The sequence below is a fragment of the Odontomachus brunneus genome, unplaced genomic scaffold (genome assembly GCF_010583005.1).
Source record: "Odontomachus brunneus isolate Ranch 3 - 2012 unplaced genomic scaffold, Obru_v1 Obru_scaffold_008, whole genome shotgun sequence".
NCBI lineage: Eukaryota > Metazoa > Arthropoda > Insecta > Hymenoptera > Formicidae > Odontomachus > Odontomachus brunneus.
Genome location: NW_022639458.1, coordinates 2,914,619 through 2,930,513, shown reverse-complemented (window position 1 = coordinate 2,930,513; position 15,895 = coordinate 2,914,619). Strand labels below are relative to the sequence as shown.

The following is a 15,895-nucleotide window of genomic DNA, read 5'->3' as shown; positions in this document are numbered from 1 at the left end:
TATATATATATATATACGGCGCGTTCGCGATTATTGATGTTCGGTATTATAATTCGCGGTTAACGAGAAAGTTCTTCGGTAGTTTTTATTAGTTTTCACTTAAAGTTCTCGCATCATATCCAACGTTCGCGCAACTGCACGGAAAAAATATCGTAGTAAAAATTATAACAAAATTTTTGTAATCTTGGACCATACAAAGTTACGAACGAAATTGCTATACATTTGCCTAAAAATGTTATACACGCTTGACCTTACTATAAAATTATTATAACTACTCGAATAATTTTTTACGTTATATGACAGGTATATTTAAAAAAGTGCTCTTGCAGTCACAACGGAAATTATCTAGATAAAAGAAATTTGCTGATGAATAAATGACCAGCAAACACTGCGATATCGTGTATATTTTATATTCAATAAATATAAAGGAAGACAAAATTTTTTGGAACTATTTGTGAAATTTAGTAAGAAAGTCTGTGGCACCCAACTAGCCAGCCACACTTCTTATAAAAATGATCATGATAGACCAAAATAACGCGACGAGAGAGAAAGTGTATTATCTTCATACCGATCTAAATTTTTTAGCAGATACAAACAAAATAGCTGTGACATTTAGAATTCTACCAGCAAAACATTTTTTGTTATTGTAGATTGTCAAATTCACTATTCCTATAGTAATTTATACTACGATTCGGTATAGTTCAGCTTTACGAAAAACATTGCAAAAAATATGTAATTTTACCATAATTTTTACTAGATTATTTTCTCCGTGCATGGTGAAGCGTACGTCCTTCCCGCACATTTTTCAATGGTCGCGCAAAACTCCGTCGCGACAGACGTCGAATCGCGATGCGTGCTGACGGAGGGATTAGCGATTAGCGCTCTCCAACTCGAGTAAACTCTCGCGAGGCATCTCGGACATCGGCGCTCGGACAATCGAAACGCAGACCACAACGAACGATTACATCACGCCGGCGACCGCAGCCACTTTGGAACTCGTCGAACGAGTTCTTCCTACGATCCCTCGCGCTCGAGTTTGACCCACCTGCGACGATGAGAAATACTACGAACGACGGACACGCCTCCCTTAAAAGACAACAATCGCGCCGATTGACGCTCGCGACCGGGGAAACTATTCGAGCCAACGAGGAACAGGGTCACTTCGATCCTCCTTTCGGCTCGTCCCGGATCATCGCTGGCTTGGTCACTTGTGTTGAAAGATGCATGGGCAGGGAGGTTACCATTACCTCACGAGGAAATTGTTAGGATTTGTTCGATTATCGGAAGCACGGTCAACTCCTCCCCGATCCAAATTACAGCCTTAAAGAAAGAGAGAGAGAGAGAGAGAGAGAGAGAGAGAGAGAGAAAGACAGAGAGAATCTAGATGTATAAGATATCAAGTAAAAAATTCAGTCAAAGAGATGAATTACAATGTGATTTATGCGGATATTTCTCTCGTGTATTTTGGATAAGCAGATGGCATATAAATGAAATGACTTTCGTAGAATTCTTTCCCCGAGAAGCGGAAATTAAATTAAATACAGCATCAAGAGCCAGCGTTGAAATGACAGTCCATCGAGCGAAATTCCTTTTCAACGGTCTGCGTTTCCGTTCGTCCGACGATTCGAGTCCCGAGTGACGACGAGAATCGCAATCGCGGGGTGCGATCCTCGTTGTCGCGGCGTCACGTTTCACGTAGAGATCCTTGAATCAGAGACTGGTCGTAAGAACGATACTGTCAAAATCGTGAAGGTAAAATATTCATCATCATATATCCCTCATCAACCTAGTTTGCTCTAACGCACTCACGCAAGCGCATAACATTACCGTGCTGTGAAACTTGTAACCACAATTACCAATATTATATCGGTATATCGTATAATGTATACATTTAAATTTATCGGAAAAATGGATAAATGTGCAGCACTGTTCTGCAATAATTCATCATCGAGAGATTATGTCATGAAGATACTAAAAAGATTATGTCAAGAGATTCTGAACATTGGACTCTGTGGGCACGGAATGTTCCACGTAGAAAAATACATTTAATACGAGAAATTTTTTTAGTATTACTTTGATGTTTTATATAAAAAAATATTATTCAAGTTTTTTTAGATGTTTACTTTTTGTCTGTCTTGTTGAAATATAAAATTCGTGAAATTATTGAGATTTGAGTATGAGCGGAAGTTGGCGAGACATGACGGACCAATCAAACTCATGGTCAGTCTTTGATTCAAGGACTCTGTAGTTTCCCGCGGCGTGTCGTATCCAGCAACATTCTAATGCATTTTTATTTGCGTGTTGCGAATAGTAGGTGGATGGTAGCGGGTAAGGCGGATCCGGAAATGCCGAAGAGGATGTACATACATCCGGACTCGCCGAGTAGTGGCGAGCAGTGGATGCAGAAGGTCGTGAGCTTCCACAAACTCAAGCTCACCAACAACATCAGCGACAAGCACGGCTTTGTAAGTACTGTACGTAACGCCAACCAAACAATTACTTACTTACTAGCCTCTAAGCTTACTCCTTTAGTTTGCAATTAATCGCTAACTCGGAAGATCTGCCTGAAGGCGTGCGTGCGCGCACGCGTCAGGGAAGCTCGATTTAAATCGCGTCGCGAACCGGTCATGATCGGATATAATAATATGTGCATGCAAGATACAAGATAGATTCCTCGTTCACGGATGAATCCTGCCGCGATGACGATGACGATCGATGGAATAAAAGTGGAATTGAACCGATATATCGAGCCTCGGTGCAATATTCGGTATTCTGCACACATGGATAGTGAGTTGCCCCAAAACTGAAATATTATCGAAACCTGATATTTTTGCGTATAAAACGCGTTAGTGGTTTGCGTTGCGATCCGAAAGGTGGTTACCGGCGGCTTGGCTTCGTGTCCGAATAATAATAATCCTCGGCGTTAATCGGCACGCCAGAGCAGCGAAGAGGCAGATCGAGACCGAGAGAAACCGGAAACGGAGCAGTTGCGTTCCTTGAAAACGGCATCCCTGAAGGAGATGCTGTCAGGCGCGCGCGCCTGGATCGGATTTCCGTGCGGATTCTTACCGCTATGTAATCCTGGGATTAAGTTATCGCGATGGATTTCGCCGTCAAGTAGTTCTGCCCTCTTTCTCTACTTCCCCGCTTTCCCCCCAACTACGGCTTCGCGCTCCCTTATTCATCCTCTTCCTCTCTATTAGCCTCGACCGCCTGCCCCCTTGGCCCCCTTCGCTCTCTCGTCTTTTCTCTCTCCGACGAAGAGGGCGCACGGAAGCCAGTATTAACTAAGGAAGACTGCCCCCTTTCTGCGTCCACGGTGGTTCTCTGTCTCTTTTTCCCGACCTCGTCCTTTTTTTGCGAATCCTTTTTGCGGCAACCCGTCGGCGTCCTTTGAAGGATCTTGCATCGTTGGCTCGTGAAATCTAGTCCTCCTTACCCAGAACCCACCGATGTCAATGGCTGGCTGTCGTCGCGCTGTGCGTGGCAGACCGACCTTTGTTAAAACCACTCTTTTCCCTTCTTCCTTCCTTCTAGTATCCTTCCTCTTGCTCTCGACATTTCTCTCGCTTTCTTTTTCGTAAACACTCGCATAAACGCGTTTATGCGTCAGCTGAAGAAAGAGAGAGAGAGAGAGAGAGAGAGAGAGAGAGAGAGAGAGAGAGAGAGAAAGAGGGACGAGTGAGAACTTGCGAAAGAGTGAACGAGATGAATACGAAAGGTGGGCGAAGGGGTCGTGCGAGAAGGACTGGATGGAAAGAGCAAGAGAGAAGGACGGGCAGCAGATTGTCGCCGAAAGGTAATGTGGCCACGACATTATGCATGGTTCACCTACATCGTGCGACGGGCCAGCGGGCGTGCGTCTTCCGCTCTTAAGGGCTCTCTTCTCTCTCTCCTTCTCTCTCGTTCTCTCGCTCTCCGTCTGCCTCGATGCGCGAAGAGTTCGGATCCAGTTTGTGCACGAACCCAGAAAATGCCTCTCTCGAAAAAAAATCCAACGAACCCCTTCCTCGCCGGCTAATAGACCACGGACCTTTTCACCTGGCCCAACCCTTTCCACATTTACGAAAGATCTGGTCGGGAGGGTCCTTTGAGGGATTATGTGTTTTTCACGCTACCTCAAAGCACGAGTCTATAAAAGCGATCTCATACGGGTACGGTGGAGTACACTTGTTAAGTAACGCGAGGTATTTCTTGACGGAGCGGAGGACACGTGGGTCTCTTGCCCTTGGGGGCGCGCGTATAAAGTCTGAGAAAAATGACATGCGGACGCACAAGTTGCGCATGAAAATTATTGCCTACTTCCGCAAGTTGGATTTATTCTAGCACAGCTACAATAAAGGAGGGATGAAGTCAACATTAGTAAGAAAGGGCAATAAAGTATAATATGCTTTCCTTGTCTAGTTAGTGGAAAGAAGAGATCAAATATGGTCTATGAGAATCTTTCTTTTACTGTTTTATTCTCTCTCTCTTTTGTTTCTCATACACTGTTTCCTTCGGGAATAAGTGTGACAGAGAAAGCATTTGACTTAGTATGTCTCTGTTCTTCAATGTTGCCATAAACTGTCCCATAAGAGCGTCTTTGTCTCGTGTGATCACTTACAAACCATTTAATCGTCACCTTAACGAACTACAGATTTAGCGATAGAACGTAAACGACGTGATTCGATGAACATCGAATTCGTCGTTATTTCTTTTCTACACGCGAGTTTTATGTATTTGAGTTCATCAGATCAAATAGTTAACCCCGCAGTCAGAGGGCCAAGTTTAGAGAACCGTCTCTGGATTTGACTTTAAATTTAATCCTAATTTTCGCGGCTCTCTTCTGGGGTACCCTACTTAGCGAGGGCGCCCGTAGATACAAAAGAAAGCACAAAAATTAGCGTAAACAACTGGGAATCCTCTCGAGTATAATCCCAGTGCGCCCGGGTAGAGGGAAGACGAAGCACCGGGCCCTTTGTCGGAAAAGCCCGGCGTAGCAAACAAAAACGAGACACTGCCGAGTCACGATCCATCGAGATGTCTTCGAGGGCAATCTTGAGGCCCACAAGGCCCACGAGTAAATATCGGTGAAAGGCCGTCGAGGACCGCAAACAGGACGCGTTGACGGTACGTCAGCGGTGCACGAAAGCGGTCAGAGACATCCCGTCGTGGCGACGACGGAAGGTGGAAGGACCTCGTTGCTCCCGTTTTATTAAAGTGACACCGCGTGCGCTTCCTCGGGCGCGCTGGTGAGTATTAAGCGTGGGAATGTTTGACAGGATAGAAGCGGGGGCCGGATACTAGGTAGAGAAGCTGAGGATGTACATACACGGGAGGAGGTCTATTGTGTTCAAGTTAGCTATGGAATAATGTATCGGGACCTATTTACGTAAGGACAAACACCATTTAAGGGAATGCCAAAGTGGATGACGAACTTCAAAAAGGTTGATAACGTACACTGAGAAAAAAATGTTTGATATTTGTAACTATAATCACATGGATAAATAATTATATATTCACATAGATAAACTATTTCTTTTTTGTTAAATTCTGCTATTCTGCTATAATATAGTGATAATAACCTTATATGCATTTTACTACTGCCATTTTCATATGGGAACAACCAAAGAAAAAAAATATGGTTATATATAAAAATAACTAATTAAAATAAATAATTTTAGTTAGATCAATCATTCCCTTTCTCAGTGTAGAGGTCATAACATCAAATAAGCACTGACACAATCATTTTTTGAGTATTTTTTGTATAATCACGGATAAAAAGATTGTGTGTAACTTTTGGGATGAGTTTATGAACTTATTCATTTTATCCAATGGAAGCATTGGAAAACGAGTTCTCTCTTTGAAAGAAACGAAGAGTTCATAAACTTCCTCAAACAAATTCTTTTCATTAAAATTTCTTATAGTTTTCGTCACATACTGAGCAATGCTTCAATTCATTTTGCACGTACTTTCATCAACATATTTGTAATTCTATGCAATCAATAAATTTTGTAAAAAAATTTTAGTATTTTGCCGCTAAGTTTTTAAGCATGATATTCTCTCTTAATAGTACCAAAGTAATAAAAATGATGGACTTGTAATTTCTTATAAAAATTGCTCCAATTTAATACGGTGCATTTTATATTTTTATATAGTTGACGTTGCACATAAAACTAAAAAGAATAAATACACATTACGCACTTTTTAAAAAATTCTGTCATTTTAATCGTCCTGATAGAAACAGGTCGCTAATTGTCGGTAATTTTAGTGTTAAGGATAGAGAAAAAGAGCGAATGAGAGTGAGTAAGAGATCAGATTCTTATTTGAGCCTCAAAGTATACAGGAATGTCTGTGCTGCGCACCGCTGCTGCTTCTAAATTATATCGCTCAGGAGCTGATATTTTCGTCCTTTTAACTAGCCTCGGGCGCAATCCGGTGGCAAGTCCACGATACGCCGTTCTTTATTAATTGTCAACGATCGTCCCTTTTTGTCGACTTTTTTCCCGGTTATCGTGATTACGGCTCGTCGCTAATGAAGTAGTTCGATTTGGCGATCGAGTCGCCGCGCCGCGGGACACCCGAAATACTGGAAATACTGGAATCACGGCCGACCTTTCTCCCCGTGTCGATGATCGTCGTTAGATGTGTGTTCTCATCCTTTCCTTCTTCTCGTGTCTTCGCGACGTCACGCAATTCTCTTTCTTTCGCAGTCGTCCGATTACTTCTCGACAAAACGTTCTTCCAGCTGTATCCAGATACACGCCGCCCTTATACCAGATACTCGAGCGACTTCATTGTCCCGACAGTTTCCGAACCCGCTAGTCATATTTCTTCAAAGGGCTGTCGTAACCATTCGCATGCGCGACCCGTCGCTACGATTTATCAAGTACGCGTAGGACATGCATTTATATTTTTAAGTCGGTCGTTTTTATCGACGCATTCAACACGCGGACATTTGCATACATTCAGAGAAAAAGACATGGTGGTGGTAAAGTGACAACTGCATGGAGAGAATTTCGTAGTGAAAAGATTATTACAGGATTTTGTAACCGAAGAATAGATTGACATTCTGCAGTAATTCACTATCCTTTCATTTCATATGTACTACTTAGAGATTTTAGGAATGGATTTTAGGAGATTTTTTTAATGTGTTATTAAGACACTTGTTAGTTTTTAACGAAATTTACTGTATTCCTCAGCGAGATGGACCTTACTGACGGTCTATTCCTAATAAAAATATAGTAAAATTGAAAAAAAGTCTTATCTAGTCATATTTAATCAAAGTAAAATTGAAAAAAGTCATATCAAAAAAAGACTATAATATTCTTCTCGCGTATACGAGTTTTGTACATAGAATTAATGTATATAGTTCAATAATCTATATAAATTATAATTCTACATACACAAAATTCCTACAGTTGTCCTTCGATAGTTGCCACTATGTGGCAACATGTGTGTCATTCGATAGATGTCACTATGTTTTTCTCTAAATATGCTATAGCTGAGAATAATGTGTCTGAGAATCAGCGAAATGAACACTAGGTTCGCGTGTGATGCGACAAAAAAGTAATTTGGCACGGATATCCGGATAAAAATAGTGAAAATAATCGACAACTTTTTATCTTTTGTTTCGTTTTCTCCTCCCCGTTTTCTCATCTAATATCGTAATCGCTGTGTCTGACCTATATCCCAGTGAATGACACTCTGATGAGTCTTCGGCGAAGGTACAGCGGAGGAACTATTTTGTAGGCGCGAAATTTCAATATCGTTCGGTACGTGCTCGACATATCGCACGGAATTCCGTTCGAAATCAATTTCCAATTTTCGCCCGGTCATAGCGCATGCACAGGCGCATCTATATCCGCGCGGTAGAAAAAACACACACGCACGTACACATTGCAAAAGCGGGGGAGAATTCCTTTTCCAATTTTCCGAAAAAAATTAAAATGGAGAACAATCGGTCTGTCGGACGGAGCGACCGAAACTCGATCAAATGTGCCTCGCAGCTTTAATTATCCAGCGCCCAGTGGCGGAGCTTACAGAAGCACGGTCGGACGGCGTTCGTGATTTGTTTAGTAATGGATACGTGCCTATAGTAGTGTTCGTTAGTTGACATTCAGCGATAGATCGATACGGGATGAAGTTTACCCGAGATGACGTTTCCATCGCGCGCTCGTGTGATTTTTTCCTTCTCTCTTTTTTATCCAACGATTCATTCCATCCTCGTGTGACTTGGAAAAACGCGAGATACGCCCTAAGATAGCGTTCGGTGCGATTTGTACGGCGGACGATCGTTCGTTCAATTATTTACCGAGAGGATAATAATAAGCCGCGAACGTACGTGCGACATCGAGGCGGACGCTGACGTAACGCGTGACGATTCGACTTACACGTGTTTCGCGCACCGTGTGCAAATAGGACACGCGGTTGGCCGCAAGCCGCACACGCGCACTCGCACTCGCCGGTGCAAGAAGACGCGCGACGAATTGTATCGGCCGGCCAGGATATTAGATCGTCGCCTCGCGATGCGGCGGGCGTTGCGTGCATCGTCGCGTGCACGCACATTCGTTCGTTACGGGTGTTCGCCGCGTCGCGTGTCCCGAGGCGTCGTGCATGCGTGCGTGTGAGCTTCGACTCTCGGGTGGCTTCGGGGCCATTTTGCTGTTCGCCGAGCGAGCAACACCGATTCGATACGTGTCGCGAAACATTAAAGCCCGTCGCACATTGGATGCCACATCGAATGTCGCCGCCGCTGCCACCGATGGACGGAATCGCGTTTGCTCTCCGCTATCTGCGCTTGTTCTGAATGTCCGAGAGGATCCGCGAAAGGATCCGTGTAGATAGCAAGGTCGCGGCATGGTTGCGAAACATGTCTCAGTTACATTGAGAAAGAAAAAATGATTGATCTAACTAAAATTATAGTTATTTTTCTTCCCAACCGTATCTTTTGCTTGCTCTAACATAAGGAAGGTAGTAATATGCATATAAGTAGTAATATGCATAGCAGCATTTACTAAAAAATAGTTTTCTTGATTATAATTTGTAACAATTATTTCTTCATATGATTATAGTGATTTAAAAAGTACCAAACACTTTTTCCCAGTGCAGACAGGTATACGTAAATTTGGCAGCAGCTTTGTTAGTCGATTTGTTTGTAAGGATTGCGTCCCTTATAAATAGTTCATATAGTACTCCTATTTATCATATAGGATGATGAAGTAGAAATACGAATAATCAAAATTTGTTCAAAACAAAGTCACGTAAAATATAATATGAAAATCTCAGTTTGTTTTCTGTCTAACTTTGAGTAAATTTGTCGACGCATTAATATGACAAAAGAATAGAGTATGATGTAAATATTTAATGATTAATTCGATAATTAAAAAAAACAGTATTTTCATCATCGATTTTATCACGTTATGAAAGTCCATTTGAGATGTCTTGTGCAGTTCTCGAATCAGTCACTTTGATTCGGAAATCAAGGATCTGTTTTGCTTTTTTCTTTCAATCGTTAGATTAACAGAAATATAATATATCGATGCATTAGTTCATAGATATGTTAAGTGGTTTTAAAAACGGACTAAACGTGAACGAGAATCTATGTTATTTACTACAAAGTTATGAACATTGAATGCTTCTCTTGAAAAATCTTATACGTAACACATATTGAGTCTGTTTTTTTCAGCTGCACTGCTGAACTAGAATATAATAAGTTAGAGAGTGAGAGTGATTAGTTAGAGTGAGAAAAGATATACTTGTCTCACTTTAACTTATTACACCAGTTCAGCAGTGCAGCTGAAAAGAACAGACCACTGGATGAATTAATGTATCGATATTATAGGGTGTCATATTTTTCCTAATTTGCTCACTTAGTCGACATTATCGATGTATTTCAAATCGATTGAGACGCATCGCTTCAATAGTCTTCTCGTATATTTGTGGTGTGCAAGGACCTTTATGTTAGTAGTCGCGAAGCGTCGCCCATCAATGAGATCGCGTTTATATCCGCGTTCGCACGCCATTGACGATTACGATCGTCGCGACTTTCGCAATTTGCGTAAGTTACCGCGACTCGAGAAGAGATTGCTTCGGTTTTATAGGCGTGCATTTCGTCATTATTTACGGCGCATAAATTGGCATTTAATATTCTCCGCGTGTCTGCGATGATAAGGGAGTAGTATCCTTTGGCCGCGCTCGTCAGGATCCGTATCGCTTTGTTCCCCGTATTTACCTAATTATCCCGCAAGTGTATCCTTTATGCGCGGCCTGTACGTCGCGCTTTGTGTTTCGGGTTTTTCAAGTTCATTAATACGTCCGCGGCGACCGTGCTTTTTAACTACCAGCGCACACAGTGTACGTGCTTTGCCTTCAGTTTTATCGCTCTTCTTATTTAAATGCCGATATGGCTTGCGCGTTTGGCCGGAAAATAGAACTCAAAAATATCGCACGCAATATCCAGTGTAAATGACGTCGATTTTATGTGACACACGTTCTCGTTTCTTTGCATATTTTTCTTTTATTCAGCAATATAATAATAATAATAATAATAATAATAATATTATTATTATTATTATTATTATTATTATCATTATCATTATTACTATCACAAAGGTATTGAGAAAGTGAACCATTTTTTTTACATTGAACTGTATACAAACAGATTCTGCAACCAAATAAACTTGTATTAACAATCGAAATCATTTCAAGTGACATACTCATATGAATTTAAGTTTTTAAATGCAAGTTTTTCGGTTTAATTGCGACTACTAATTGCAGATATCATATAATTCAATTAAAAAACTCAGATCCGACAGATCTGACAATTCAAATCTAAGTGTTCAAATCACGTGCGACAAGTTTCAAGCAACGACTATTAATACTAAGAGAAAGCCAATAATAGCTATGGAAAAACAATAATGTTTTCGTTGTTACACTCTCTGTCGAACATTATCATCCTCCTATATAATTCAAATTATTCGCACTATCATCCAGGAATTGGCTTTTACTGGCTTATCCTTCTCTTAGTTCCTTTTTTCCACGCGTCATTGTGTCTTTCTTCCGTAATTTCTAGTATTTCTAGTATTTCGTCCTATCAAATGGTGTTCAGCAAACCCACGCGTTATATGCATATATGTCACACCCATCCTCAGAGTCGATGCAAGAGGAAAGAGAGAGAGAGAGAGAGAGAGAGAGAGAGAGAGAGGTCGCTTCGCACGCAGACATTACTAAATCATTTGGCCGCATGGCTGCGTTTCGCACGCACTCTGCAAATTTCCCTGGGGGTTCGCCCTCCGGTAACAATCGCGCGCGAATTCTACTACGAATTCCAGTCGATACGAGAAGAAAAGGAAACCCCGTCCCTTCTCCGCGCATTATCGCCTGTGCGGGTTGATATTTGGGCACGGTCGAAAGAAAATCTCTCGCGATTCTTTTTCCCGCGGTGTATATCCCGTCTCCCCCCCGCCGCTTCCTTTTAGATCACGTCGAGGGCCCCTCAGATCGGTTTTGCGAGCGGCAGCTTCGAAGGTGTGCCGGCGTGAATTCCTGAATTCTTAATGAACGTACGAAACAACACAGGGGTTATCCGTGACAGCGAAGCTCGGTGCTTGGCGTGATCGAGAAATTTATATCGAAGATACACCGTCCCCACTCGCGCCACCCTATACTTTCGACGTCGCATACCGCTCGTTTGCTGAGGCTTCAACACTCACTTTAAAACACCCCGGACTCGACGAGCGTGCTCATTTGCAGCTTCGCGGCGCGGCCCGATTCCCGACGTGACCTATCTCTTAAAATTTTATGGTTCCCGAGAAAGGTACGCGTCGGTGACGCGCACGCACGCACGCACGCACGCACGTATACCTTGGGAGGGGCCGGATTAAACGGCGATTAACGATCGCGCATTCCATATCAAGACATCATCGTGCATCATCCACGGCGGCCCGGTGTACGAGAAGAGCTGGGCCCGGGACAGCGACTTCGGTGCGTCGGGCAATTTGCGTCCGTCGACGAGCGAGAAACGGGCGTGGAATCCGGTCGGGCCACACGGTGGCTCCTGATCGTTATAATAAATGGGATAATGACATAACGGCCACGCCAAGATCGAGAGCGCGGCTCACGTTCGTCCGTTCTAACGTTGTAATTACCGCTATCGGCTCACGTTTCCGACTCTTTCGTATTTCCTCGCGAACACCTTCCGTAGTGAAGGCGGGAAGATAACACGACGCGTCTGAGTTGCGCTCATAGGAGAAATAATCAGTGTTTGGCTGAGTTAAAGACTCTTAAATCAGAAATTGGCTATAAAATGACGGTTAGCCTGCCATTTTTTATCAACTGCCGCTCATATCTGAATCGCGATAATTTCACGAACTTTATAAAACATCAAAGTAATATATACAACATATATAAAACATCAAAGTAATATATACTAGAAAATTTCTCTGTCCCAAAAAATGATCTTGCAGTCATAACGGAAATTATCTAGTCATAACGAGAAATTAGCTAATATGGATAAATTTAAATGATTAACAACACTGTGAAATCACATTTAATCGATAAAGTTTGATGTTCAGGATCTCTTGAAAATACCTTCATAATGTAATCTTTTGATGATAAATTATTACAGAATAGTATTACAGACCGATCCATTCTTCCATTAAATTCCAATAATGTATACATTACAGTTATAGAAATACACATTGCTATAATATAAAATACATTGCTATTGATCATTGTGGTTCACAGCAGGTTATGCGCTTGCACGAACCATGCCTGTCAGAGCAGGCTAGGTTGAAAAATGAGATAGTCAGTATTCCCTTCTCTCTTACACGATTTTGACAGAATCACTCTTATGGACAGTCTCTGATTCCCTAGACTGGATTGCTCGCGATTGGACAGCCTACCAACCGCCTACGTGGCAGACCGTGCGAATCATTTGTTTGCGCGTAATCCGCGTTGGACGAGCCATGCAATATACGTAGAAAAGCTCGTCACGACGTTCGCTCACCTCTCGCTTTCTTCCACTTTTGAAAGTGGAGAGTCTTTTGTTTAGCGAAGTTGAACTTTGCGATGCGTGGACGTATGTTTATTGGCGAAAACTCGAAGAAGGAAGTAAGACACGGTGGTGATAACAGTTACAGCAAGTTGATGAGCGAAGAGGCGTTCGCCAACTGCCGGCTACTTCCTGCTTTATTCATCAACTTGGTCACAAGCGTGCAATGTTTCCGCGCCTGTGGACGCACTTTTCTTTGGGAATAACATCGGTTCAACGAACCGCACGGACACGGTGTGGAATACGAAGGATCGATATGAAGTGACTGAATGCTAAATGAGCGGAGCTGTGGATAAATGAGCGTATTGACATTGCGCGAACGTGTGCGCAAACGACATCTGAAAGTCGAGTATCGGCTTAATTAGCGTATAAATTAATTCCAGTGAGAAAGAGAAGGGAACGCTCTATCTTTCTCTCAGAAGTTCTCTCAGAGAAGGGAACGTTCTATCTTTCTCTCAGAAGTTCTAACATTCCGCTCGCACACACATCGAACACGGAACAACGTCACGGTTCTACGATAAAATTACGGTGGTAATCCGCCCCGGCCGTTATCTCCTTTTTCGCGCCAACTCTATGCCGGAGCGCTAACAGCCCTCCTTTCCAGCGTCGTCGTTAATCAACGGCCCCGTACACCACACTTGTCCGCCGAACAACCGACCAACCAACCAACCGCCTTCCATTTTTCCCCGTCTTAATGCCGGCGCGGTGCGCAGGTGGCACACGGCGGGCAATTTAGCAAGCACTCGCGGCGAGAAATCGCTGGGAAATCGCGACGCGGATTTTATCGTCTCTAAATTGGAGCCACGAACGCCGTGGGTGTTTCGCGCCGCTGAAATGGGACAAGTTCTGAGGCCGATGCCTCGGGACGAATTGATGGAGAAACGAGTGTCGCTCGAGCTGAAATTCAACGCTGTCACGTTATTAAAATGGATTATTTTTTTAGATAGAGTAATAATAGCTAATACATATTGAGACATCAATTATTCTTTTAAAAAATGTAAAATTTCCTTAGTGTTGTGTACTTTGAATTCTGAAATGCTGTTGCTTTAAATATTCTCAAGGGACATGTACACACAGGAAAATACACACTGCATTCAAGTAGATGTGATTTGTTTCAGGTATTTCACAAATTTATATATCTGTGCAAATCTATCATAAATTTATCATAAACATCTTTATCCAAAATACATTCTAAATCCTAATAAGTTTAGCATTTTAATCAAGAATTTTAAATTAAAACAAAAATTCGACTTACTACATAGAATAGTCGAATCGACTTTATCGAAGAAAAATATAATTATTTTTCAATAAATTTCTTCGAGAATTTCTTGTAGAGAATTTCTTGTAGAATTTCTTGTTGTTCTTATAAAGAGAATAAATTCTTCTCTTGAATGATAATGAACTTGATAATGAGCTCATGATAATGAGTTTTTCTCGAATTTATGATGAGTATATCTCGTGACTATTGTTAAGAAAATACTTTGTGTTGAAGATAACTATTATTTAAAAAAAGTAAAATAAATTAAGTTAATCGCTTTCCTTAGCAATAAAATATTTTTCTGTGTATAATATGGGTGTATATATATACATATATGGGTGTATGTATATATGAGTATATATATATATATATATATATATATATTGATAGAAAAATTATATTAAAATCAACAAATATTTTCTTGATGGATGCCATTAACATATTTACTTAAATCTATATTCTCTTTATATAAACCAAATATTGTTTATTTAAATCAGATAAATAATATTTGATTTAAATAAACATAAAATATAGATTTAAGTAAATATATTAATGGCACTCATCAGGGAAATATTTGTTGATTTTAATATAATTTATCTCTTAGTGCATATATTGTTTCTATGAAATCCAACGACTCTCATCGTATTCACGTTCCCACAATAATATAGTATTTTATAAAGGTTTTGGAGTGCGAAATCTCACACAAAACGAGAAAAAAGAGACAGAATATCTTTATTTCACAATGAAAATATTGCCACTTGAAATCGTAAAAGTAAATGTTTTATTCAAGCTTAGTATGGATTCTAACTCCATATGAACGAATGTTTTTCAATCGGTTATAATGAATATATTCCTGATAGTATATCAGATTTACTCCTTAATTTTGAGTGAAAATATCCACTCGATGATTCTGAACGGAAAATTCGTATGAGTGGAAAATCATTTCAATTCAAGTGTTTCGGTGATCCAGCTTTTTTCAAGCGGACTTTCACTTCAAGAAATTTAGAGAATGTACAGAACAAGCAGACCAATTACGAATATATATTTGCGTTCAGTGTAACGACATTTCGCAACTACACGACGCGATACTACAATAGATAGCTTGGCTAGTAGGACGCGTAAGCCTCTTAAAAATGACGTCCGTCGACTTCCGATATTTTGCCTTTCGTATCTCCGGCCGCTCTCATTTCCCGTCTCTTTTCCCGCGTCGCTTTAATATTCAATTTGTAGGTCGTTACATCGGATACGTCATCTGTCGCATTTCCGAGTGAAAATTTCAGAAGCGAGCGCCGTCGCTCGTATGCCTCTCAGGATTTGCCTACTTCCACAGCTGTCGGAGTCATTGTTCCCCGACCTAGGCTTTTTCACGTTGCTCGCCCGCGTACCTTCACGAGTGCTCGGAGAACGCTAAGTCCGCACAGCGAGCGTGACAGCTGTCACTCAGCGAGCGTGCATCATTTATAAGGTTGGCATATTATTCCAACTAGCGGCGTTCACATTCCACAAGGTCGATCATTATTTCGCGCTCGCGCACGTGTACTGCACAAATATATATATATATATATATATATATATATATATATATATATATATATATATATATA

General features: G+C 41.3%; 1 protein-coding gene across 5 annotated transcripts in view; it reads left to right on the top strand.

Moving 5' to 3' along the window:
* LOC116854089 (optomotor-blind protein) overlaps positions 1–15,895 on the top strand; it is a 132,044-nt gene that overhangs the window by 51,550 nt on the left and 64,599 nt on the right. For 3 of the 5 annotated variants that reach the window (XM_032835633.1, XM_032835634.1, XM_032835632.1), the window contains exon 4: positions 2,312–2,474. In XM_032835633.1, coding sequence (XP_032691524.1) covers positions 2,312–2,474 — 163 coding nt within the window. The remainder of the gene's footprint in view (positions 1–2,311; positions 2,475–15,895) is intronic. The other 2 variants (XM_032835636.1, XM_032835635.1) reach the window with 1 other exon arrangement.